Genomic DNA, 25505 nt, shown 5'->3' with positions numbered 1-25505 from the left:
GTCTGAGAGGGGGGGAAATCTTAAAGTATACCCCTCAGCCCAAGCTAAGTGAAGCGGGCAAAAGGGCTTTAGACAGGTGTGACACGCCCTGCACACCTTCCTCCAAAGAAGCCATTTGTTTTTGTAATGTGAGGCACTGAGAGATAAATCCCTGCTTTTTTTTTTTTTTCTGTCATCTAGTGATTATGGTTTTAATGATGTCTTTTGTATATAGTGGTTGTAGGTTGAATTGTGTGTTTTTTTTTTGTTTTTTTTTTTTTAACCCTGTTCCTTTTAAATCTATTGCCTCCAGAATACGACAAGGACTCCAGCTTGTGCAGCAGTGCGAGCCCTTGGAAACTAAGCATACCGCTACCCAGAAACAGCGAACTAAGCTGGACTCTGCAAGATCTTTCCCCATGTGGAAAGGCCACCCTCCCCTACATCCCCACTCTTATTAGGGATCTCTAGACCCAAGGGTAGGGAGGACGACGACCACATCCAGCAGGAAGCAGTTAGGAGAGCATGAGACCTTCGCCCATTGTCCTTTATAAGATTATAAAGGGTCTAAGTCTGAGAGGGGGGAAACTGTTACAGAAACAGGGGAGTCCGAAAATCCCCGGAGTTTGTGGCTGGGGGATGGGGAGAAGGAAGCAGCTTTCAGAATGCCTCCACATGCCTGAGGCTGATGGCCGGTGCCTCTCATTATGTAAATTGCTTTAATGCATCCAAAGCCTCAGGTGGATGGGAGGAGTCTTGAACCAGGGGACTGTATGGAAAGCGCACAGAGCCTACGTGGGGTTCTGCCAATGGTCAGAACTATTGGCAACACCCACTGCGTCAGAGGACGCAGTCAGGGATATATAGGCAGCTGCGAACACCTTGGGGGGGGGCACGCTCGGGGGCTGTCTCCCTCGCTGGTGAGTGTTCGCAGAGGTGCTCTGGAGAAGAAGAGGAGATCCACGCGGTTTACAGAAAGAAGACAGTTCGCAAGGAGGCTGAGAATCCAGGTGGTCCTGCACCGAGAGCTGGAGGGCACCACAGCACAGAAAGGACCTCCCCAATCAGATTGAGTGATTGGCAGCTGCTGGTAAAGCTGAACTGTGCCTAGGAAGTAGGGAAACGTTGTTTCTGACCCCCCCTAAAACGGGTTAGGTTTGGTAGAGGGGAGGCGAGGATATGTGTAACTGTTAAATAAACAATTTTTCTTTGCACTCAAATATAACGTTCAGAGTTGTAATTTTGCCGGCGGGCAATCGGACCCTTCACTAAAGAGCCCGTGGGTTTGTTTTTAATTGGAGCAGCCCAGGGGCTCTGTAACAAACGGGCCCTGCGGGTGCGTTTCATTTCAGATAGAGGTGGGCCCCAGAATGAGTTAGGAACCTCCCTGAATCCTATCCATAACTGGTTGTGATAGAACTGCTCAGTAGGGCCCTGACTTGGGAGTGGCCGCAGAAACTTTGGAACCAAACTTCCTGCTCCAGGGTGCGACGGCGAAGGGGTGGCCAGAGCAGGCCATGGAATATCTTGGGGAGCCCCAAGGGACTGCAGAGGAAGAACCTGGCACCGCTGAGATGGAGGCTGCCTTCCGGTGGTCACGCGGCGCCGCTCTCCGTAAGGCGGAAGTGACGCCGTTGCCAGGCGGCCGTTGCTAGGCGCGGGTTGCGTGCCCTGCGTAGTGCGGGCGGCGGCTTGGCGGGAAGTGCGAGTGACGGCGTCATGGCGCGAGGTACGTTTGCGGCCGTCGGACCTGGGGTGGCAGTCCGGAGACCAGGGGTTAAGCTGTAGGGGGGCAGGCAGGGTCCTGCGGCTGGCGCGCACTGAGCTTGCGGCCTGGCTCCATCCGCGCCTGAGTTGCAGGCCCTGGGGTGGGTTGGTGCTGAGCACGGGACGGAACCTCGTACTCACGCTTGGATTGCGCGAAGAACCGGTCCCCGGTCCCTCCCTGGGCCTGGCACTTGGAACAGCTCCCCACTCTTCCCTGTCCCCCTAGTGTGGCAGCACCCATTCCTCAATGTCTTCAGACACTTAAAGTTGGACGAGTGGAAGCGGTCCACTAAGGAGGGCGATGTGGCCACCGTGATGGTAAGTGGGCCAGGGGACCAGGCAGCAGGATGGGTGGGGGCCCCCTTTTGTGCCGTGGACACAGCCCCACCACCCGAGGGTCATGCGGGTGGCACCTCTCCTGATGCTCCCTGATTCTGTAGGGGACACTGACTCATCTGTTTCCAGGACAAGACCCTAAAGTGCACTGTGTATCGTATTCGGGGCTCCGTCTCTGCCAGCAATTTCATCCAGCTCCCCAAAACCAGCACCCAGTCCTTGGGGCTGACTGGCCGATACCTCTACTTGCTTTTCCGACCCCTGTCCACGAAGCATTTCATCATCCATCTGGACTTGTCCACCGAGGTGCTGAGTTTGGGAGCAGAGTCTGGGATAGGGGCTCTACACTCCTGGTACGCCATCTTGTCTCCTTACGGCCACCTATTGTCACCACAGGACAGCCAGGTCATTCGTGTGTCCCTTTCTAACCTCTTCAAGGAGTTCAAGTCTACAGCCACATGGCTTCAATTCCCCTTCGTCTGTGAGGCTGGGACATCCAGGAAAGGTGATACAGAGATGGGGCATGAATGGGATAGGGATGGTCCAGGAGAGTCAGCCTGAAGGCAGACAGGGAGACAGGGTAGGCCCAGTAGCGGGTAGGTCAGGCTCAGACAGGCTCCTTGTGGCCTAGAGTAGGGGCAGCCTGGGTGGGGCCACATGGTTTTGGCCATGGGAATGGGGGCAGGCCAAGGACAGAAGGCATTGTGGGCCGCCTGGTGAGAGCATAGGCACTGCTGACCTTGGCTTTCTTCCTGCAGACCTGGCAGGTGGGGCTCCCCCAGGTGCCCGCTGGACCTGCCTGCAGCTGGACCTGCATGACACCCTCCTCGTCTATCTAAACCGGCGCTACAGCCATCTCAAGAGTGTTCGGCTGTGTGCCAACTTGCTGGTCCGAAGCCTCTACACCAGTGACCTATGCTTCGACCCAGGTGAGGGCTGCACCCCACACCCTGCACTAAGCTTACAGGTGGGCTGCTCCAACCCCATCCCTCCCCCCAGGTTCTCTGCCCAGGAGGGGCCTTGGCACTTGATGAAGATGCCCGTGCCATACTGTCTTTGAGCGCCTAGCTCCCCAGCCCGGGAGGTGGTGGCTGGGCAGGAGGTTGGGTGATATCCTGCAGGTGCCTGGTGTTGAGTCTCAGCTGGGCGGGCTTCCCTGGACCTGTAGCAACTCTGCTCTTTGTAGCTGTCACTGTTGCTGAGGCCCGCAGGGCAAAGCTGCAGGTTATCCCCATTCCTCGAGAAATGTCATTCCCAGTGCCAAAGGGGGAGAGCTGGCATGACCACTACATCCACATCCGGTAAGGAGCTCTGCCTGTTCTAGGGAGGCTGGTAGGGGAGGGCAGGGTGGCCCCTACACTGACTCTCCCTCCACCCGAGGTTTCCAAGCAGCAGCTCAGCAGCACCCGCCAAGCCAGTTCAGAGGAGCTGTTCCCCTCCTGAGGCAGGTGGGCTAGTGGGGCGTTCAGAGTTCAGCGGGAGAGGGGGCTCTGGCACTGGGTCTGGGGTGGTGAACCAGAGGTGCAGTGCCTGCAGGGGCCAAGGCTAGCCTTAAGATCACCCTGAAGCTGTGTGTAGGGTGCCTAGGAGCCTCAAGTTCTCCAGCTAGGAGGGGTGCTGGGGCCTGGGTGCAGTGCTGCTCTGCCTGCTGCCTTTTGTCACATCCTCAGGCCTCTGAACTCTGCTCAGTTGGATTCTATGGCCCCTTGCTTTTTTGCAGTTTTCCCGAAGCATGTGCCACAGCTTCTTCCCCCTTACCTGGTGGCCTTCCGCAAATCCAGACAGGCCAGCACATCCCCTGTGGTTCAGATGCTTGGCCCCACAGCTGTGAGTGCCTGTGTTCTCAGATGGGGATAGGGGAGGTAGCCCCAGGGTCTGACAGACACTGTCTCCCCACAGTCCTTGGGGCTTCTTCCAGAGGACAGCCTGTCCTGTGAGTGCTCAGAAGTCTCAGTTGTGGGTGGCCCCAGTGGCAATAGCCAAGAGCCCTTGGCCTGTACGAAGGCCACTGACAAGCATGCTGCTGGCAGTGGCCTTCAGGGGTCTGTTTGTAAGTTGGCTGTGGCACCCATAGCCCCAGAGGCTGTGGCCACGCACGAGGTGAGTTCATGTCTTGAAGGCAGGGGTTGACCAAGCCATAGAGGTGGGTGGGGCCTTGATGAGGTATGGGTAGGGGGCTATGGGGCCTGTGCCCACCACAAACTGTGTGGGGCAGATGGGCCTCTGAGGGTCCCTTCTCATTCAGCCCCTGGCAGAAAGAGCAGGCAAGAGGCAGCTTTGGGCAAAAATCCCTTTCAACAAAGAATAAGGATGGGATGGTGTCTGGCCCCCAACTCCCAACCCCAGGGCATCTGGGGGTACTTCAAGGGCAGCACCTGGGGTCCCTGGAAGATCTGGCAATGTGGCCAGAATCCTGGCCTCCTGCCACAGAGTAGCCAGCAGAAGCCACCTACGACTAAGGAGCTTCTTAGGAGGTCTTGGGAGGCAGGAACCAGCCTAGTGGGGTAGCCGTGGCTGGACGGGGTCTTGCTTCTGGGGTCTCACTGTGAGTTTGCCTGTTTCAGAGCTTTCTCCCGGATCCTGTCCTGAGGCTCAAGAGAGTCATTGGCCTTGGGGGCCACAGCACCAAATGGGTGAGGTATCCCATGCTCTTGTTGGGTTGGACAAGCACCACATACAGTGGGGGAGATAGTGGGAAGGCCTTGTATCCCCTCAGGTTGCTGCGTGGATACCCAGTCCTGCTCACACCTGCACCATGACTCAGGGCTTCCTCAGTGACCTTCACTCATGAGCCTCCCTTTGCTCTCACAAGTACTGGCTGGGTCAGTGTTGGTCTAAGTGTTTGAGCTTCCAGAGACCCTCGAGCTCTCACCCATTAAAGCTTTGATGCAGCTGTGTGGGGTCAGTGTGGGCATGGCTTGTGGGTCCCTGTGACGTGAGGTGGGAGACAATGTGGGAGGAGCCCTGGAATGATCAGGCTCTCCTAGATGCAGGCTCCAAGTCTTTGTGGGCTCTCCAGTTTGTCATTGCTTAAACCCCAAAGTTTCTTTTATTGCAGACAAGGCTCAAAGGAAACTGCGTGTGTGTGAGTGCACATATATGTATATTCATGTGTCTGCAAGTTTTCTCTGGTTTTTTTTGGTGTGTGTATCCCATTGGTTCCTGTGTATATTACATGGGGAAGGATGTGCCAGGGTGGGAAGACAAGGCCAGCCAGCCTATGACTTTAGCCTCTGGCCCTTGTGCACAGGCCCTGTGGACCAAGGATGGGACTGCGGTCGTGTACCCCTGCCACGCAGTCATTGTGGTCCTGCGTATTGATACCCGGGAGCAGTGCTTCTTCCTCGGCCACACAGACAAGGTGGGCACCGCCTGGCCCAGGGTGGCTTGCACCTGCAGGCCATTTAACCTGCCGTCTTCTCAGGTCTGCGCCCTGGCGTTGGATGGGAGCAGTTCTCTGCTGGCCTCAGCCCAGGCACAACCTCCCAGCATGCTGCGCCTCTGGGACTTCCAGACCAGGAGCTGCCTGTCTCTGTTCAGGAGCCCTGTCCACACTATCTGTTCCCTCAGGTGGGTGAGGGACCTCTGAGGTGGGTGCGGGCCAGCCCTGGTGACACTGACTGTCTCCTCCACACCCACAGCTTCTCTGACAGTGGGGCACTGCTGTGCTGCATTGGCAAGGCCCACCACGGGAAGACGGTAATAGGCTGGGCTGAGGGGGCGGGGTAGAGTCCCCACCACTTAGGGAGTAGCTTTCCCCTAGCCCCACCAGGAGGCCCCCTTCCCCCAACACACTGCAGGGGGTCTGTGGATGGAGTCAGTATTTAAATAACTCTTTGGAGGCATGTTCTGGAGTCATAGGACAGCCAGGTTTTTTGTCTGAAGTGGTATTTCACCGCTGGACCTCCTTTCTACTTGTGGGTTGGTGTTTCTGTTTGTTTCTGTGAACAGGTCAGCTTCACGTGTCTGCAGCAGCCAAGTTGGGCAAGTGTAGGTCCCTTTGGGGAGAGGGGGCCACCCTCCCCACATCCTCATCAGCTGAGTGCTCATGCTGGCTTCCATAGGAGAGAAAAGCCTAGTGGAGGCCCAGCAGGGCAGGCAGGTGCAGCAGGGGCTCAGCAGGGGCTTGTTACAGATGGTGGTGGCGTGGGGCACTGACCAGGTGGGACGAGGTGGTGAAGCTGTCATTCTCGCGAAGGTCAACACCGACGTTGACATCCAGGCTTTTGAGATAGCCTTTTTTAATGAAACCAGGTAACTAGGCCTCCTGGTCACCTGCAGTGCTGCGGTGAAGGCCTGACAGCACAAGGGCCTGGATGGGGGCCAGACCATGGAGCCTGACTCCCTCCTTGCTCAGGGCCCCTGTCCAGAGCAGCCCACCTCCTTACAGGGATTGGATGACACTCACCCTTATACCCCTTTGCAGGATGGCGTCATGCGGGCAAGGCAGTGTGCGGCTGTGGTGGCTGCGAGGTGGGGCCCTCCGCTCCTGCCCTGTGGACCTGGGGGAGCACTGTGCACTGGAATTCACTGACCTGGCCTTTGGGCAGGCCCAGGGTGGCCGCACGCTGTGAGTACTGCCCTCCTCCCCTAACTAGTCAGGTTCTGCTCTGTCTGCCCCTTTGGCCCTCACCTGTCACCTTCCTGGGCAGGTATGTTTGCAGCCGTAGTGGCCACATTCTGGAGATTGACCACCAGTGCATGGTTGTGCGACACGCTCGCCGTCTCCTGCCCACACAGACCCCCAACAGCCCCCTCCCACAAAAGCAGACCTTCAGCTTGGGTAAGCGGCCTCCGCTGTGCGGGAGGAGAATTCCTGATGCTTGTGCTGACTCTGCCTGTCCCTCAGGCCCTGGCATCGCCATCAGCAGCCTCAGTGTCTCCCAAGCTGAGTGCGCCGTGGGCTCGGAGGATGGCTACCTGCGCCTCTGGCCCCTGGACTTCTCCTCTGTGCACCTGGAGGCAGGTAGGGACAAGACAGCACCTCACCATCGTGGTCACCACAGGAGGGCCACATCTCTGTGCCGTCCCTGGCCTGGATGGCAGTCACAGGGGTCTGAGGGGCTGCATCCTGACCCTGGGTCTCTGCCATTGCTGAACCCAGGAGTGGGTGGCCATGCAGGAGCTGCATGTCCCTGTCCACAGGAAGATGGGGCTCTGGGCAGCAAGGAAATGGGTTTGTGGAGAGGGGAACGGAGGGAGCGGGAGGTGGAGCCTGGAGATGTGGCCAGCTGGCCCTGGTTCCTGGCCCATCCCGCTTCGGGCCTGTGAGGTCACCCACCCACCTTGTCTGCAGAGCATGAGGGCCCTGTCAGTTCAGTCTGCCTCAGCCCTGATGGCCTGCGTGTGCTATCCACCACCTCCTTGGGCCACCTGGGCTTCCTGGACATACCATCCCGGGAGTATAGTGTGCTGATGCGCTCCCACACCGCCCTGGTGCTGGCCCTTGCCACTGAGTACAACCACGGGCAGCTGGCCACTGTGTCCCAGGACCACACTGTCCGAGTCTGGGATCTGGCGACCCTGCAACAGGTAGAGTATGGCTAGGAGGGAAGGACAGGAGGACCATAGGCCACGCTGAGGGCCAGGGGTTAGGGCCCAGGCAGGTGGGGGGCTGGGGAGGACCTTTGTCATGCTTTGTCTCGTGGCCTGTGTTGGGGACCTTCAGGTTTAGATCACCTGAAGAGAGACTAGCTCTCAGGTTTTCCTGGCCAGCAAGCAGCCACCACTGTGCCTGCCCTCACATGGCCCCACCTTCCAGCTCTATGACTTCTCATCTCCTGAGGAGGCCCCGTGTGCAGTCGCCTTCCATCCCACGCAGCCGGTCTTCTTCTGTGGCTTCAGCAGTGGGGCCGTCCGCTCCTTTAGCCTGGAGGCTGCCATGGTCCTGGTGGAGCACAGGTGGGTGCCCAGTTGGCCCCTGACCCCATGGATGCCTATGGTGGAATCTTTTGGGGTCCCCTGGGGCATGTGGGTGGCAGGGGGGAGTAGAGGACGGGTGTCTATAGGAAGCTTCTGTGCTGTGGTGCCCCTTGGGGACTCAGCCAGGCCCCACTGTGGGAGGTCCGGGATGGTACAGCTCAGGGCCAAGGCAGCGGGCATCCCTGTGTGGGCAGGTGTCACCGAGGAATTATCACTGGCCTGGTCACCAGCCCTGACGGCAGCCTCCTGTTCAGTGCCTGCTCTCAGGGCGCCCTGGCTCAATACCACTGTGCTGCCACCTGCTGTCGCGTTCTTCGTGTTGCAGGTCAGGCCCCTGTGCCCAGCCCCACTACAGTTCCCAATCTTCCCATCATCAGGTTTCTGTAGGGGTGGGGCTTGCCTAGTGTCCACTGACAGCAGTAAACTGCCTTCTGTGGCCTCACTACCTAGATCCCCACAGCAAGTATGGTTTTAGGACACACCAGGCCCTCAGTACTGAAGGTCAGTGTGGGTCTGTGCCTGCTCCACCCAAGAAGGAGATGAATAGCCTGAGCACCAGGCTGGCAGAGGGTCTGCCCACCCAACTGCATCTGCCCCTCCCATGGCCAGTCAGGCGGTCACTTGGGGGTCACTCCTGGCCCAGGAGAAGCCCAGCTACTGGCGGTCCCTGGGGCCTGAGTGTCTTGGCTCTTTGATGCCCAGGCCTCTGGGCTGCTTCCTGCAGTTATGGGCAGGTTTTGTGTCTGCTCTGGGGACCCCTGCCCCACCCAGCTGACCATCTGCTCCTGTGACACTGGCAGCTAACGTGGTGTGCCGGGATGCCCGCTCATGTCCCAACACCCTGGCAGTCAGTGAGGATAGCCGCCTGCTGGCCTTTGTGGGTCCCTTTAAATACACAGTGACCATCATGGATGCAGCCTCACTGGAAGATGTGAGTCAGCCAGAACCTTCTGTGTGTCCAGTGTGGGCAGGGGATACACCAGCCTGGCTGGCAGACCCCATGGATATCTCAGTTAGCTGCTCCATGGCTTCCCTGGGTTCTGCCAAGAATGGGGGGCAGCGGGAGGCAGAGCCTCTCCTTGGCCCTGCATGGAGTGCAGGGGCATCAAGGGGGCAGGTGGGAGGCCCGTGCTCACTTCAGAGAGGACCCAGGCCCTGCTGCCCTCACTCACAGACACAGGGAACATGTATGCCCAGTGTGGGCTGGCCAGGGAACAGTGTGGGGGTTGCCCTAGGCTGGCTGCCTCCTGTGCCCTGGCTCTGGGGGTGTGAGCTCTGCCCGGAGGTCATGGCTGGTGGTTATTTGCTGCTCTCACCCAGCTGCTGCGGGTTGATATCAGCTCCCTGGACCTGGAAAGCAGCCACCTGGACTCGGCTGTGGCTGTTTGCTTCGGTCCTGCACCCCCTAGCCACCTGCTGGTGTCTACATCGTACAACAGGATTGTGGTGCTAGATACTGTATCAGGCCGCATGGTCCGAAAGGTGAGTCCAGGGTCGTGACTGGTGGCTTGGCTTCCATCTTGGTGTCACCAGTGCCTCAAGGAGGGAGGTGCTGGGCATTTTCAGAAGGGAGACTTCCTGGTTCAAGGGACTCACATGCTTCGACCTTTTCCCCCATGAGCGTGCTCTCTTGCAGCTGGGTGGTGTCCACCCTGGGGTCTGCCCCTCCTTAGCTGTCAGTAGAGATGCCCGCTTCCTGCTGACAGCTGCCAACCGAGCCATCAAGGTGTGGGATTACTTAATGCAGTCCAACCCCAGCTGCCAGGTATGTGCAGCAGATGGGCGTGGGGGTGTGCAGGCAGGCGGGTGAGAGGGAGGGTGGAAGGTGACCTCTGGAGCCTGACACCACATGAGGACCTCTTGCCTGGTCACCAGCCTGGCCAGGCCTGGGTATGGGAGGATAGTGGGGTCTCCAACCAGGCCTCAGGGGTCTTTGTATGTGATATGCACTGCCCCCAGGTGTACATTGGCCACTCAGAACCCGTGCAGGCTGTGGCCTTCACCCCTGACCAGCAGCATCTCCTCAGCGTGGGTGATGCCATCTTCCTTTGGGACATCCTGGCCTTCCCTGAGAGGTCACCCCCAGGAAGGCAAGTGCCCTTGACATGTGTCTGCCAGGCTTCCTGCTGCACGTTCCCCACCGGACAACCCCTCTTGTTACTTCTGCAGTGTTGGAGGCATACCCAGGGCCCCCCCAACCTATGAGGCTGGTGAGTGGTCCCACCACCATGGAAGGTCTATGGTGACATCTGGTGCTGGCACTGTAGCCACTGGGAGTGGCATGGTACCACTTCCTGTCCTGGAGATCCCAGTGCATGGGGTAGGGAGGGCTAGGCACACCTCCCTCTCTGTGCTTTGCCTTCCTCAGGCTCTGAGAACAGCCCAGCCTCTTCCATCCTTAGGCTCAAATGCAAGACAGCTGGAGGATGCAGCGTCCAAGACCAATGGGCTCCCTCGGCAGCAGGTGCCCTTGCCATCCCAGGCAACCCCACCCCATCTAAGCATCTGCGCTGGGCCTTCAGAGGGCGATGATGGTAAGGGCAGGGGTCTCAGAGCACCTGGGTAGGGTCCCATCCCATGTGCTTGGGTACTGCTCCAGGCCTGAGGGGAGGGGCAGGGGTGCTCTCTTCTCACTGCCCCCCCAACTCCCCAGGCACTTTCTCTATGTCAGATGAAGAAGGACCCTTGAAGGAGAGCTACAGCCCCAAGGAGCTCTGCCAGGCCTCAAGCCCAACCGTGCTGGTGCAGAAGGCGGCCTATGGGGCTGGAGGCAGAACCTGGGGGGCTGCAGAGTACCCTTGGGGCCTCAGCATGCTGCCCTACCCCCATGGCCAGCCCCGTAAGTAGGGTAGGGCAGGGACACTCATGACCGGGCCTGGCCCAGATACAGGTGCCCATGGGCCCCCGATTGGGGTTCACCCCAGGAGATGAGGCCTGGTCACTTAAAGAACAAGTGGATGAGCCTGAGGCCCCTGCTAGGTAGGGTGGTGGGATATGGTTCAGCTGTACCCTCTGTCCCTGAGTGTCTCCTCGGTCAGGAACTTTTCTTGTCCAGTCAGGGCCAGGTGACTGTGTCAGGGAAGGATCTCTGAATGGTTGTAGGTGTTTTGACTTCCTGTGGCCTCTTTCTCCTCTGCCAGGTGCCTGGGGCACAAGGGGAGCCAGGACCCAGCCCGCTACCTGCCCGGACTCCTACATGCACTTTACAGCACGCTACAAGGCCTCCCTGATGGCCAAGGTTGGCCAGGGGTGGGATTCTCACAGACTGGGCCACAGGTGGACACCCCAGAGGCTCAGGGGTGATGGTGGCACAGCCCTGTGGTTTCTGGGGGCTTTATTCCCTCCCTAGTACACAGGTCCCCGAGAGTCTCCCTGAGGCTGCTCCCAAAGCTGACAGCAGTCCATGCTTTGATGATAGTCACCTCACAGGTTCCCACCCACCCTGCACACTGTGTTTTCACTGTCATGCTGGCACTCGGACTGGAGCTGGGCAGTGTCCTGCTAAGCCCACTATGTACCTGATGGCCCCTGGGTCTTGCTGACCTCCCTGCCTGGCCTCCGTGGACTCTAGGGACTTCCACATCTCTCAGTCCTGCCTTCCTATCTGCACCCCCAGCTCCCATCCCCAGATGGCCTCCTGTGTGCAGGCTTTGAGGCCCATGTGCTTGCCATTTGTCCCATTCCAGCAGAATGCATCTCCTGAGGCTCCTGCCACTTGCCCCATCCCGGGAGCATGTACCTCCTGAAGCTCCATCCCAGGCTCCAGCCTAATGGGACACAGCCTGAGGCAAGGGTGGGGTGGTTGGGAGGTAGGCCATACACCAGTGTCCTGGGATCACTTCCTCACAGAAAGTCTCCTTCCCCCCTGCCGGGGGCGAGTGGCTGCACCTGAAGGCTGTCGTGGGCTACAATGGGAATGGGCGGGCCAACGTGATCTGGAGGCCGGACACAGGTAGGGGCCACAGCCCACCCTGGCTCCGAGCCCAGAATATGCAGGGCAGAGCCCAGCTCTGGCTTCATCCCCAGGCCAGACCCCAGGAGAACAAGTGAGCACCGGCATGGAGGGTGGTATAGGTTAAGGTGGCATTTCCCTGTCACATCTGCTATTACTCTAACCATGTTCCCTGTACCTTCTTTGAGCATTTTCCTGGAAGGAATCAGTGTGACCCCCGTAGCTATTGAAACTGGCAGGGAGGGTGACAGCGCCACAGCTGACCCACTGTGGGGCACCTTCCCTACCTACAGGCTTCTTTGCCTACACGTACGGCTGCCTGGTGGTAGTGGAGGACCTGCACTCCGGTGCCCAGCAGCACTGGCTCGGCCACTCTGAGGAGATCTCTACACTGGCTCTCAGCCATGATGCCCAGGTGCTTGTCCTGCATGTGACAGTGTGGCATCCTGGGGGCCTCCAGAGCAGCACAGGGAACACTGTTCTGGTTTCTCATCCATCCAGAGCCAGAATGGGCCCCTGGACTGCCCCCATCCCACTGACACTCCTCTCACCCATCTGCCAGGTCCTGGCCTCTGCCTCGGGACGTGGTGATGCCACCTCCTGCTGCCAGATCCGCATCTGGGACGTGCCTGGGGGTTCCTGCCAGCAGCTCCTTTCTCACCACTGTACCACTGTGCAAGCCCTGGCTTTCTCACTGGATGATAGGCTCCTTGTCACACTAGGTCAGCTGGGAGAGGGGGTGGAGGCAGAGGGCAGTGGCCTTTGGACTCTGCTGCCTGTCCTGGGACCCCTGCACAGCTGGTATGACCACCATGCATCTCCCCAGGGGACTACGGTGACCGAACCCTGGCTCTGTGGAGTATGGCCACCTACAAGCTCATTTGGTCCACCCACCTCCCAGAGCCGGTGCACGGCATGGCCTTCAACCCCTGGGATGCTGGTGAGCTCTCCTGTGTGGGCCAGGGCACCCTCACCTTGTGGCTCCTGCAGCAGCATGGGGCCGACGTCAGCTTCCAGGTGCCAGGGGGCAGAGGAGGTTTTGGAGTATGGGATCTGGCTGGGTGCGGGAGATCACTGACCGACACTGCCCTTGTGTCCCTCTAGGTGCACCAGGAGCTCATCCCTGAGGCTGTGGAGGCAAGTGAGCTGACGTCACTGTGCTATGGAGCTGCACCCCTGCTGTACTGTGGCTCCAATGCCGGCCAGGTGTGCGTCTGGGACATGAGGGCCCGCTGTTGCTTCCTGGCCTGGGAGGCAGACGACGGTGAGATCGGTGGGTGTCTGAGGAGCCCCTGTGGCCCCCCCTCAACTAGGGGCTTGGCCTCTCCCTGAGAGCCTCAGTGCTGGGGCAGTAGGACCCTGTCTGGAGTCCTGGGCATCTGGGAACACAGCTCATGCCACCTCCTGCCTCCTAGGAGTACTGCTCTGCTCAGGATCACGGCTGGTCAGTGGCAGCAACACCAGGCGACTGCGCCTGTGGGCCGTGGGAGCTGTGCCAGAGCTAAGGCGCAAGGGTGCGGGAGCCAGGTGAGCCTTTGTGTCAAGCTGCTGCCCAGAGTTGTAAGCCAACACTCTTGTCACCAGCTGGGCTTGCCCACTGCTGGGACATGCTTCCTGAGGCCAAGGCTCAAGAACGTAGATGCACCCCAGAAGCACCAGGCTTCCTGGGCTCTCATTGCCGCCATTCTCGGGACCCACTGCTCCCCACTAGGTCTAGCTCCGTGTTCATGGAGCGCGAGCTGACCCTGGACGGGGCCATCGTGAGCGCCGTCTTCCACGACAGCATGGACATGGGTGTGGTGGGCACCACGGCAAGCACGCTCTGGTACATCAGCTGGGCTGAGGGCACCAGTACCCGCCTCATCAGTGGCCACAGAGGCAAGGTGAGGCCACTGAGCAACCGGCTCTTTGTCAAAGATGTCCACGGGGGTTTCCACCCTGGACAGAGGTAGGGGCTGAGCCCCCCATTCACTCCCCCACCATATGTTGTATCCTCTGCCCCCACTTGTCATCCTGATTCAAGGCCAGCTGTTGAATTGGTTCACGCATAAACATCTCAGGTTCTCAGGACAAGCAGTTCATACACTTTAGAACTGCATACTCATCTTGTGTTGACATAGTCCACAGTGTCCACTTGTGGTCAGCACCATAGGCCTGGCCTTTTCTTGGTCCTTCCTCTTTTCTGTTGCTGTTTTTCCTTTGTAATTTACTTGGTGAAGAAACAAGGTCATCCATCCCTGAGCCTCCCACAGACCAGAGCTGGACCTACCTTTCTACTGCCATGTTCCCTGGGGTCCGAGGATCTGGAGGTTAGGCCAGAATGTGATCAGGCCAGTCAGTCCCACAGCTCCTTGGGTGAGCGGTGTCTCCCACCGGGAATCAAATGGAGGCTACTTGCCTTTCAGTGCTGCTCTTGTCCAGAGCAATCTGTCACGTTAGTGGAGATGCAGGTGGCGATAGAAGAGAGAACTGGCTTCGTGAGCGTTGGGTTTCCTGAGGCAGAGCTGGAACAAGAGCAGCAGGGTAGCTGGTTCTCTCCCTTGTGGACCAGGTTCCTGAGAATTGGGTTGGTTCTGCCAACAAATGGCCAATGGCTTTGCTTTTCAAGTCTTTAAGAGCTGGTGGGCGTATGTGTACGCTGGGCCCTCCCCCTGGTCACTGCTCACAGATCCCTGGCTTCGACCACTGATGGGTCCTTTGGGTTGGCTACCAAGTCCTTATTTTTTAAAAAAAATATTTGTTTTGAGATGATAGTTTGAAAGGAGTAAGGATTATATACCTCTTTCTGTTTTTTAGGGTAACAGTTTTATATTGAGGTATAATTTATATATCTTATGTTTCAGCCATTTAAAGTCAATGGTTTTCAGCCTTGGCTGGTGTGGTTCAATGGATTGAGTGCTGGTTTGCAAACCCAAAAGTTTGAAGGTTTGGTCTGGTCAGGGCACATGCCTGGGTTGCGGATCAGATCCCCAGTAGGAGGTGAGTGAGAGGCAAGCAATCAATATTGCACACCGATGTTTCTCTCCTTCTCCTTCTCCCTCCCTTCCCCTCTTTCTAAAAATAAATAAAATCTTTAGAAAATGTTTTAAAAAAATAAAGTCAGTGGTTTTCAATATATTCAACTCACCACAGTCAATTTTATTATTTATTTTTTAAAGAGAGATTAAAAAAAAAAAAAATCCTTACCCAAGGGTACATTTATTGATTTCAGAGAGAGAGAGAAGGAGAAATGGAAATACTGATGTAAGAGAAACATTGGTTGTCTCCCTTACGTGCCCCAACTGGGGACTGAACCCCTAACCTAGGTATGAGCCTTGACTGGGAATCAAACCCTCAACCTTTCAGGTAACGGGATGATGCTCCAACCAATTGAGCTACACTGGCCAGGGCACCACAGTCAATTTAAGAACATTTTCATCACCCCAAAAGGAAACCCCATACCTCTTAAGCACTCGCCTCCCATTCTTTGGCAGCTGCTAACTATGGATTTGCCTGTTCTGTACTTTCCACATAAACAGAATCAGATACTATGAGATTCTTTCTGTCTGGCTTCTCACTGAGCATCGTGTTCTCAAGGTTCCTCTGCATTGTAGCATGTGTCAGTGCTTCACCACTTTTTATTGCCAGATACCATTCCATGGTATAGACAGAACATATTGTGTTGATCCATCCATGAGGGTGGGAGCATTTGGGTCCTGAGTCTGAACTTGAGCTGATGGTCACTGGTGATTTCCCTCGCATGTGGAATGAGAAGGTGTCCAGGCTCTCCCTCTGCAGCTCCCTCCAGGACCAGACTTGGCTGTTTCTTCCCAGAGGGGCTTATTGCTTCTCAGCCAGACAGCTAAATTATTATTTTTAAAGATAAAATATACCATGAGTTCACACCTTTGAAATTTAAATGCAGGAGTAGCCATTTCATTGGTGTATGTTTTCTGTATTTCCTTTCCTCCCACACCAAACATTCTGATTCTCAGTAATCACATGCTTATTTTCTTCCTCAGTGCACACATGACAATCTCAGGAAAAGCCACACCACCACCACCAATGGTGAGGCCCCTGGAATGCTGGAATGGCCTGGAGTGTGTTTTTGTGCTTCTCTTTAGGGACATGTCCCATCACCATGTTTTAGATTCTTTCAGAACAATTCTGTGGTGTCCCAGTAAGAGGAGAGTCAGGTTCAATGGCCGATGGGATGCTTGTGATTGGAATTCCACCCAGGTCTTGCGTGGGAAGGACAGGACAGTTTCCTTACTCCACGTGGAGGTGGCTATAGCCAGGCAGGCTTGCAAAGGAGACACATGCTGTCATAGGAATGACCTGATCCCAGTGTGTCCTCTGCCCAAGGGCCACATGGCCTCAGGTAGGGCTGGCTGGCTTCCTGCAGGTGAATGAAGTCGTCTTCAGCCCCAGTGAGTCCCACTGTGCCACATGTGGAGACGATGGGAGTGTGAGGGTGTGGTCCATGGCCAGCATGGAGCTGGTGATCCAGTTCCAGGTGCTGAACCAGGTACTCAGGGCACTGGGGGCTGGGGGGTATGCTGGAGTGGGGCCCTGCCGGCCCATTGAAGGGCTCTGGGAGCTTCAGTGTCTGTCCTTGGCTTTGGGGTGGGTTCCCATCTTGCTCCCCAGGAAAATGCTGATGTTTCCTCATCGGGGGTCCCCAGAGCTGCCTCTGCTTGGCTTGGAGCCCCCTATCCTGCAGGCGCCCAGAACAGCAGCACTTGGCGGCAGGTTACAGCGATGGCACACTGCGTGTCTTCAGCATCTCTCGAATCTCAATGGAGCTCAAGATGCATCCGCACCTGACTGCACTGACAGCCATTGCCTTCTCTGCTGATGGTGAGGGGCTAGGGTCTCACAGGGTGATGACATGGCTCCTGCCTGGTCCAGGTCACAACTTTGGGCTGGGGGCTCAGGGTAACAGAGTGTCCCCTACCTGGCCCAGGTCAGACCATCCTCTCTGGAGACAAGGATGGACTTGTGGCTGTGAGCCACCTGCACACGGGGGTGACCTTCCGTGTACAGAGAGACCACTGGGGTGCTCCCATCTCTACCATCCAGAGCACGAGAAAGGAGGTAAAGTGGCATTGTGAGCTAGCAGGGACCCATCTGGGGGGTGTTGGCCAGGAAGGGGCTTGGACAAAGTGGGACAGGAGATACCCACCTGCCCTTACCCCCCTCCCCCAGTATGGAGACTTCGGGGTGGAGGGCACAGACTTGTGGTTGGCCGCCAGTGGGGACCAGCGGGTCAGCATCTGGGCCTCTGACTGGCTGCGGGACCACTGTGAGCTTGTGGACTGGCTGAGCTTCCCAGCACCCATCCTCATGAAGGTAAGGGTCCTGTTGGCACCTCAGGTGGGAATGGTGCCTGTCCACTCTACCACAGCATGCTGTGTCTTTCCTCAGGCTCCAGACTGCTCTCCACCCTCCCTTGCTGCTTTCTGCCCCTGGGACAGGGCACTGCTGGTGTGTGCAGGCCTTGGCCCACATCCAGAAGTGGTCTTCTACAGCCTCCGCCAGAAGCAGGCAAGTGCACGCCCCCTGTGACCCTGGGAGGGGAGTATCCTGGGCCATGGGAACCCCTGCCTAGTTCCTTACACTCACTGCCCATAGGTAGTGGAGAAGATCACACTGCCTTTCTTTGCTGTGTCCCTGAGCCTGTCCTCCAGGGCCTGCCTCATGGCCATTGGCTTTGCCGGTGAGTGCTGGTGGGCGTCGACTCAGCCTATCTTGAGCGGGACTGAGTAGAGCTACCTGTGCCCCCACATGGAGACATCCCCCTCATATCTGCATCCTGGTTCCTCATCTCTGAAGTGGGGTACTCAGTACAGCACCCAACACTGAACGGAGGGACTCAACAGCGCAGCTTGGGGCTTTAGAAGATGCATATTGTTAGACATCCTGACAATGATAGGCTCTTCCTTGGCTCTGCTGCCCCAGCCCCAGCAATAGGTGGCTGTTGGTGTGGAAGACATAGGCCATTCAACAGATCCTCTTACGTTGCACCAGTGTCCAGCTGGAGACAGAGCCAGGCTTGGCTGGGGAAACCTGGGCCTTAGAGCTGCAGGCATGGGCACAGGGCCCACCCCATACCTTTTGCCCGCAGAGCGTGTGCTGAGGCTGGTGGACTGTGTGTCGGGAGCTGCTCAGGACTTTACAGGCCATGATGACTGGATACAGCTCTGTAGGTTTGCCCCGTCTGCCAGCCTGCTCTTCACAGTGGCCCACAATGAGATCTTGGTGTGGGAAGTCACAGACTGCTGAGCCGCAATGGGGACGTTGGGGTCAGGTGTGCTGAACTGGTCATTCTGGATACCTGGCCTAAGCAGAGGTTCTGCTAAGAAGCTGGATTAGTGGAGAACCTCGTACTAGACCAGGAGGGCTGGGTAGGCTCAGCTCCTTCACACTGGATAGGCACAGGATTCTGTATAAATCATCAAGACACTGAACATGTGTAAAGTGCTTGTTGGCATCTCAGTGCTCTTCTGTGTTTTTACTTGTACAGTTGAAATAAACATGGGCGTTGGCATTGCATTGGGGCATTGTCTGCTACTCACTTCAGGCTCCTTCTGCCCTGGACCTGGCTCTCCCTCCTGGTCTGAACTCAGCCTCTGCCCAAACCCTATACCTCCTGTTCCCTGCCAAGAATTGAGGCCTTGGCCTGTCCATTTGCAAGGATTATCCTGTCCATGGGCCACTCCTGGCCCAGCGGGAAGTTGCTGGAGCAGTGTGGTACCCAAGGCCATGGCTCAGTCGCTCTGTCCGGCAGGCGCCAGCAGTGCCCAGCATATCCACGCGGTGGCGCCGCCACGCAGTCCGGCCGCTCTGGCTCTTCGGACTCGTTAGTGCGGCATGCGGGCGGGGCCGGAAGAGCACTCTGGGGGAGAGCGTGGGCGAAGGACCAGGAGCGGGCTTCGGCGATAGTTGCATCTGGGGCTGGGAGCGGGCTGCGAGCGGGCTGCAGCCTCTGTCGGCTGCCATGAAGCGGGACGTCCGCATCCTGCTGCTGGGCGAGGGTAGGCGCAGGAGGCCGGGGGTGTGGGGCGGGGCTGGGTGAGGGTAGGCTCCGGGGGCGGGGCGGGGCCGGGCCTATCCTATAGGGGTGCCACGCGACGTTGGCTGCGGCGCTGACTGCATTACCCCACGCAGCCCAGGTGGGGAAGACGTCCCTGATCTTGTCACTGGTGAGCGAGGAGTTCCCCGAAGAGGTGAGGATGGTGGTGGTCAGCGCCGCTGTCGTGGTTGCTCAGAGGAGGGGGCGGACCTCCCCGGGCCACCCTCACGGTCTGTATGCTTCAGGTCCCGCCCCGAGCAGAAGAGATCACAATTCCTGCGGACGTCACCCCAGAGAAGGTGCCCACTCATATCGTGGATTCCTCAGGTAGAGTACCCCACCACCACCTTTCCCAGCCCGATCCCAGGGTTCTGCCCAGGAGCTGCATTTCGGGCAGGAGGTCTGCAGTGTCATCTTTTTTCTGTCCAGAAGCTGAGCAAACGGTGGAGGAGCTCCGGGATGAGATTCACAAGGTACAGTGTATTCTGAGGGCTCAGGAAAAGGGGGAGGGATGGGTTCAGTGCTCAGGCTCTGGGAGTGGGCTGCTGCCTAGATCTGATCCTGCTTCTCTGAGGGATTGGATTAAGATGCTCAGGACCTCCGTGGCCTCGCTAATTCTTCTGTGACTTCTCGGTACTGAGTTGTTGCGGTTCCTGTGATGCACCCTGCTGGGAGTTGGGGAGAAAAGGGACCATCCCTTCCTCCTATCCACATGGCTGACCAACCCCATGGCTCTCTTCACCCAGTATTCATTCTTTCAGTGGACACCAGAGGACAGGTTTCATTATCCTTCACAGTGACCCCTTAAGCAGTCTATGCCCCAGCCACCTACCACCCACCCTGTAGTGCAGTCCACTACCCTGGGCCTTGGGGCTGTGGGGCTGTGTCCAGGGCTACAGTTCTGTACAGCCCTCTGTTCACGTGCTATCAGGAGGACATGTGCCCAAGCCAAGATCCTGGGAAGAAGCTGCCCCTGCAGCCTTGCCCTGTTGCTCTGCAGCTTCTATTGTGTCCTAGGGGTGCCACTGGGAAAGGGTTCAGGCCACAGCTACGGAGGAGCAGCCTTCTTGCCATCGACTCCTGTTGTGCTGTTCTTCTCTTCGTCTTATCTGGCCATAGCGATATAGGGGTAGAGGACCAAGGCCAGAGCTGGGGTGCCAAGTTTTGGGGGTGGCTGTGTCTGTCCTGAGCCCTTCAGGGGACTCACTGGCTAAGTTGCAGTACTAGGATCTGGAAGTGAGTGGGGAAGGGCTTCTCTGAGGTTTGCACAGATGACCACCAGTCCCAGTGACATGGCCAAAGAGCACTAGCTGAGGAGTACCAGTAAAGGATGGTTTCCTGGTTTCTGAGTCTTGCCCTGTCCTGCCTCTGAGTGCCAGGGTGACGTGGACAGGAGGCCTCTGGTAATGCTGTGCCATGCTCCATCTCCCACAGGCAAATGTGGTATGTGTGGTTTATGACGTGTCTAAGGAGGTCACCATCGAGAAGGTGAGTGAGAGTGCGTGTTCTTCCTGGGTCCCTGACACTGGTGCCCAACTTGGTTATCAGCCTGTCCTCTGCACGGACCCCCAGATAGATGTCCAGCTGATGCAGGCTGTGGGGTAACTCAGAGCCAGCTCCATTTCTAAGTAGTGCTTCAAGGACCCTCCTGGAGCACCATAGGTGCTGGGGGCTTGTGGCCAGGACCCCACAGCTTCCCCAGGGAGCCCCCTGTGACCCCATCTTCCTGCAGAAAGCATGGACAGCCATGAGTCTGAACCACATAGGCTTGCAGAAGGGGCTCTTCTGAGCTGCTGATTCCAGGTCACTTGGGGATATTTGGGAACTGCTAGGACCAGCTGAGGTCACACCTGTCAGCTGCACTCTTCACTTGTTCCCAGTGGTTCTGACTCAGTGGGCCTTAACCCCCCCCCCCCGACCCCCCCCCTTCTTCCTCGGGTAGGCTCAAGTTCCCTCTGGAAGCTGTGGGCTGGGCAGCCCCCTCACCTCATGCCAGCTGTTGCCTTTCAGATCCGAACCAAATGGATCCCACTGGTGAATGGAGGGACTGAGAAGGGGCCCAGGTAATAGGTAGGGCCCAGGGGTACTGGTCTCCTCCAGCTTCCTAATCCTTGATGACCATGGGCCTCTCTCCAGGGTCCCCATCATCCTGGTGGGCAACAAGTCGGATCTGCGGCCAGGAAGCTCCATGGAGGCTGTGCTGCCTATCATGAGCCAGTTCCCTGAGATTGAGACCTGCGTGGAAGTGAGCAGGCATGCATGGCAGCGCCAGGCAGGGTGCACTGGGGTGGAGAAGAGAAGGGGCAGGGCCGGGCCCTGCAGTAGGCACTTGTGTGCTTATGGCCTGGGACATCAGGACAGACAAGCTGTCTTTTTGAGGGTTTCCTTGGGGCGGGGACTGCTGACCACCTGTGCCTACATCTTTGTTGGGGTTCCTTTGAGTCTCCTGGCATCAGGCACTTCTCTTGAATCTGTTTTGGTGGCTCCCAGTGCTCGGCCAAGAACCTAAGGAACATCTCAGAGCTGTTTTACTATGCACAGAAGGCCGTGCTGCACCCCACAGCTCCCCTCTATGACCCTGAGACCAAGCAGGTGAGCAGCTGACGTGGATGGGGGTGGCTGACAGGTGGGAGTGGGGCGAATGTGCTGAGCTTGCTGTCCCCACAGTTGAGGCCCGCATGCACCCAGGCCCTCACACGCATCTTCAGGCTCTCAGACCAGGATCTGGACCAGGCGCTCAGTGATGAGGAGCTCAATGCTTTCCAGGTGGGGCCCCCATCCACCTCTTGGTGGTGCCCACCCTTCTTGGGCTACAGGCAGGCTCCATGCCATTAATGACCAGGCCAAGCAGTCGATGGGGTGGCTGCCTGTCTAACAGCAACTTTCTCTCGGAGACAGAAATCCTGTTTTGGGCATCCCCTGGCCCCACAGGCCCTGGAGGATGTAAAAATGGTGGTGCGCAAAAATGTGGCAGGAGGCGTGCAGGATGACCGGCTGACCCTGGACGGTGAGGCCTGGCACCCTGCATGTCCCCCCAGTGTGGGGAGGGTCTCGGGTAATACCCACTGCTACCTTCTCTGCCCTTTTCTGAGCAGGTTTTCTCTTCCTGAACACACTCTTCATCCAGCGTGGCCGCCATGAGACCACGTGGACCATCCTGCGGCGCTTTGGCTATGGCGACACACTTGAGTTGTCCACTGATTACCTCTTCCCTCCGTGAGTGTTAGATGGGGCTCTTAGTGTCCAATGGTGCCAGGGTGGGGCTGGAGCCTTTGCTCTGGCAGGGGATGGCCTATGTAGGAGGTGCCTTGCTGTGGGCAAACTAGGACTCATGCTGAGCAGGTGGCCCTGGCTCCAGCCACATTCCTGCCTGCTTCTCTGCTGTGGTGCTCAGCCAAAGGAGAGGGGTGCAGGAACCTCTGGGGTTCAGTCCAACTGCACAGATGGGAGGTGTGCTGAGCATGGTGGGAAACTGACGGCAACCTCACAGGCTCCACGTGCCCCCTGGCTGCAGCACAGAGCTCAACCACTTTGGCTACCAGTTTGTGCAGAGGGTGTTTGAGAAGCATGACCAGGTGAGGGCGCCATCACCCTGCTGTGTTGCCTGTCCTGGTTTCCTATCCTGGCCCCCAGCCATTATCACCGCAGTCCCTCTGCCTGCAGGACCATGATGGTGCCCTCTCGCCAGTGGAGCTACAGGGCTTGTTCAGTGTGTTCCCAGTGGCCCCTTGGGGTCCTCAGCTCCTGCAAGAGGTCCGAACTGAAGCGGGCCGGCTGCCCCTGCATGGTTACCTCTGCAAGTGGACGTAAGCACAGCCCCCACCTACCCCTACTGGCCAAACAACGTGGCCCTCTCTTGATGCTTCCCCCCATCCCCCCCACCGCCCCAGCCTGGTGACTTACCTGGATGTCCGGCGCTCTCTGGAACACCTTGGCTACTTGGGCTACCCCACCCTCTGCAAGCAGGACTCCCAGGCCCATGCCATCACAGGTGGGTGCCCACCCTCACAATGTCCTGGCCCCGCTCCCCTCTGGCAGCCCCTCACTCTTGTTTATCTTTTCCATTCTCTCAGTCACCCGTGAGAAGAGGCTGGACCAGGAGAAGGGACAGACGCAGAGGAATGTCCTCCTGTGCAAGGTGGTGGGGGCCCGCAGAGTGGGCAAGTCTGCCTTCCTACAGGCCTTCCTTGGCCGTGGCCTAGGGGTGAGCTTCATTGTGTGCGGGGTGAGGGGACCCAGCTTCCATCTGGGGCTTCTTGGTGAGGGTTGTAGGGGCTTTGGGGAATGTCAGGGTCAGTGAGCATCAGGTATGTCTCTCCTCAGCATCAAGATACCAGGGAACTCCACAAGGTGCTTCCGGTCTATGCCATCAACACAGTGCAGGTCAACGGGCAGGAGAAGTACCTGATAGTGAGTGTTGGGGTTGTGTGGGGGGGGTGTCCCTGTGATACACCCCAGGTGCACACTGGGCAGTGCTGTCCCAGTGCGGCCTGGGGAACTGAGCTCCTGGCCTCTCCCTGAGGCCACCCTTTGTCCAGCTATGTGAGGTAGATGCAGATAGCCTGCTGTCTTCTGCGACTGATGCCGCCTGTGATGTTGCCTGCTTGATGTTCGATGGCAGTGACCTCCAGTCCTTTGCGCTCTGCACCAGTGTCTACAAGGTAAGCCCCCACCTACCCCAGCGTCTTGTGGGCAGCACAGCTGTGGGTGGGGGTCCCCCAGCACACTCACATTGCCTGCCCTGGGACTGTGTCTCACATGGCCTCTCCCCCCACAGCGCCATTACATGGATGGGCAGACTCCCTGCCTCTTCGTCTCCTCTAAGGCTGATCTGCCTGAAGGTGTCTCACTGCCTGGTCTGTCTCCAGCTGAGTTCTGCCGCCGGCACCGGCTGCCTGCACCCACCCTGTTTTCCTGTGCCAGCCCAGGAGAGCCCAGCACAGCCATCTTCGCCCGGCTTGCCACCATGGCCACCTTCCCGTGGGTATCAGCACCACAGCCCCTGTGGTGGGAGGCCTGCCTCAGGGTACCATTGCTTCCTAGCACCAGGAGTGTGGAACAGCTATGGTGTCTGGACTGGATTCAGTTAGGATTGCAGGGTGGGCCTTGGTCAGGTGCTGCTGCCATGGCAGGGCCCTCTGGGGCCGGTCTCACTGCTGTCCCATGGTCTGGGAGCCGTGCTGTGCTGGCCGCTGACAGGTAGCAGCTCTGTGGACCTCTGTGACTTTCTAGGAGATGGGGGTGAGGGGGGTCTAGCAGCAAGCATCTAGGCAGCACCCTTAGTGTGTCTCCAGCCAGCCCCTCTCTCCTGCAGGTACCTGGTCCATGGGGAGCTGCACCCCACCTCTTTCTGGCTGCGGCTGACACTGGGGGCTATTGGGGCTGCTGTTGCTGCTGTCCTCAGCTTTTCACTCTACAGGGTCCTGGTGAAGAGCCGATGAGGCCCTGGTACCCTGCAGTCTGATCTCACGGCCCCAGGGTGCTGATGTCGGGCCACTCTGGAGTTTCCTTCTGTCTCAACTTTGCTTCTGAGGGCAGCCTGCCCACTGCCCAGACCCAAGGGTGGGCCCCCAGGTGCCTATGTGGGCCTAGTGTTGGAGAGACTGTGGGGTATGGCTAAGGAAGCCAGTGATCCCAGATCTGAATTCTCAGGGCTCTCCACCCCTTCCTGGGCCCATGCAGCCAGTGGGTATGAAGGGCATCAGAGGGCAGAGCTTTGAGCCAAAGGCAGGGGGTATGGGTAGGAAGTGGCTGGACCATTGTGCTACCACTGGGAGGCTGGTCCCATGGAAGATGTGAGGTTTGGTTTCCTGATTAAACTTCAGTCTTTTTCATCTTGGACCATACTTTCTGAAGGTGGCTTTTCTTGAATCATGTTCTTTATCTTGGTGTGGACTGGAAACTGCTCCTGACCCCCATGTCTCCCCTCTAGGTCCTACATGAGGTCTAATTATGACCCAGCTGCAGCCTGGGAGCCTCTACCTTAAGGTCCATGTTTTCTTGAAGGGGCCTGATTCCCAAAGTCGTCCTGATGCCTGACTCTTCCCCAAACCTCAGCACCCATCCTGGCAGCCTGCCTGAGCTGCAGGGAGGCTGGGATTCTGAGGCGTGCCAGACGCCTCACTTGTGTGCAGGGTGTCTGCCAGTGCGGAGGAGCTGCCCTGTTCTCCTTCACACTCTGAGTGGAGGCCTCCACCACTCCCTGGCCAGAAGACAGCAAGAGGCCCTAGCCTAAGGGAAGGGGGACAAAACCCTTCTTGGTGAGGAGGGGGCCCTACTTGGAGTTATGTTTCAATACCTCCTGTCCCAGGTGCTTACTTGGCCAGTATTCCGGGGCCTGGAGCAGAGACAGCCCATGGAGTGTGCCCCTCCTACCATTAGTCATTCTCTGCAAGAGAGCTCCTTCCATACTAGGGTCTCTCCTGGAGTCACTGAAGTGCTATTTCTAGGAGGTGGGGGGAGCTACCTAACCTGTAGGGGTGAAAGGTGGGTCAC

The 25505-nt window shown here is 57.8% G+C and overlaps 2 protein-coding genes across 5 annotated transcripts; both read left to right on the top strand.

Annotated features, from left to right (window-relative positions):
* Nucleotides 1-1669: 1669 nt before the first annotated feature.
* On the top strand, nt 1670-18490 carry WDR90 (WD repeat domain 90). The gene is made up of 42 exons (XM_090277363.1): nt 1670-1708; nt 1973-2064; nt 2212-2388; nt 2479-2587; nt 2841-3011; nt 3269-3383; nt 3463-3530; nt 3803-3909; nt 3982-4182; nt 4647-4715; nt 5333-5443; nt 5507-5652; nt 5724-5781; nt 6218-6336; nt 6509-6652; nt 6735-6865; nt 6932-7048; nt 7379-7614; nt 7844-7983; nt 8199-8329; nt 8805-8935; nt 9325-9486; nt 9641-9769; nt 9964-10094; nt 10174-10214; nt 10407-10538; nt 10658-10843; nt 11145-11242; nt 11854-11956; nt 12250-12371; nt 12519-12678; nt 12783-12973; nt 13061-13229; nt 13372-13483; nt 13668-13839; nt 16341-16463; nt 16621-16795; nt 16902-17032; nt 17144-17287; nt 17363-17482; nt 17570-17654; nt 18063-18490. The coding sequence occupies exons 1-42, from the start codon at nt 1699-1701 to the stop codon at nt 18218-18220; spliced, it is 5427 nt and encodes a 1808-aa protein (XP_090133489.1). The 5' UTR covers nt 1670-1698; the 3' UTR covers nt 18221-18490.
* A 416-nt stretch (nt 18491-18906) lies between these two features.
* On the top strand, nt 18907-24851 carry RHOT2 (ras homolog family member T2). Of its 4 annotated transcripts, none has more exons than XM_090277354.1 (19): nt 18907-18972; nt 19106-19140; nt 19256-19337; nt 19440-19483; nt 20445-20498; nt 21021-21073; nt 21147-21255; nt 21501-21602; nt 21678-21776; nt 21909-22017; nt 22106-22226; nt 22501-22585; nt 22674-22816; nt 22901-23001; nt 23084-23214; nt 23334-23420; nt 23549-23671; nt 23788-23994; nt 24325-24851. In XM_090277354.1, the coding sequence occupies exons 1-19, from the start codon at nt 18936-18938 to the stop codon at nt 24472-24474; spliced, it is 1872 nt and encodes a 623-aa protein (XP_090133480.1). In that variant the 5' UTR covers nt 18907-18935; the 3' UTR covers nt 24475-24851. The 4 variants fall into 4 exon arrangements, with proteins under 4 accessions (XP_090133480.1, XP_090133481.1, XP_090133479.1 ...); XM_090277355.1 differs by having other exon boundaries at nt 19106-19164; nt 23788-23990; XM_090277353.1 differs by having other exon boundaries at nt 19106-19164.
* Nucleotides 24852-25505: the final 654 nt, after the last annotated feature.

Source organism: Furipterus horrens, unplaced genomic scaffold, assembly GCF_987537825.1.
Source record: "Furipterus horrens unplaced genomic scaffold, mFurHor1.1.pri manual_scaffold_5, whole genome shotgun sequence".
Lineage (NCBI taxonomy): Eukaryota > Metazoa > Chordata > Mammalia > Chiroptera > Furipteridae > Furipterus > Furipterus horrens.
Note: the sequence above shows the minus strand (reverse complement) of the source record. Positions and strands in the feature narration are given on the sequence as shown.

What these genes read in the sequence shown, in the direction of transcription:
- WDR90 (XM_090277363.1), top strand. An exon ending in AAAGCAGACCTTCAGCTTGG is followed by an intron (nt 6,866 to 6,931) that starts GTAAGCGGCCTC and finishes CCTGTCCCTCAG; the next exon opens with GCCCTGGCATCGCCATCAGC. An exon ending in GGGCCGACGTCAGCTTCCAG is followed by an intron (nt 12,974 to 13,060) that starts GTGCCAGGGGGC and finishes GTGTCCCTCTAG; the next exon opens with GTGCACCAGGAGCTCATCCC.
- RHOT2 (XM_090277353.1), top strand. Translation starts at nt 18,936, where the DNA reads ATGAAGCGGGACGTCCGCATCCTGCTGCTGGGCGAGG. An exon ending in TCCGGGATGAGATTCACAAG is followed by an intron (nt 19,484 to 20,444) that starts GTACAGTGTATT and finishes CATCTCCCACAG; the next exon opens with GCAAATGTGGTATGTGTGGT. An exon ending in ACTGATTACCTCTTCCCTCC is followed by an intron (nt 22,227 to 22,500) that starts GTGAGTGTTAGA and finishes GCAACCTCACAG; the next exon opens with GCTCCACGTGCCCCCTGGCT.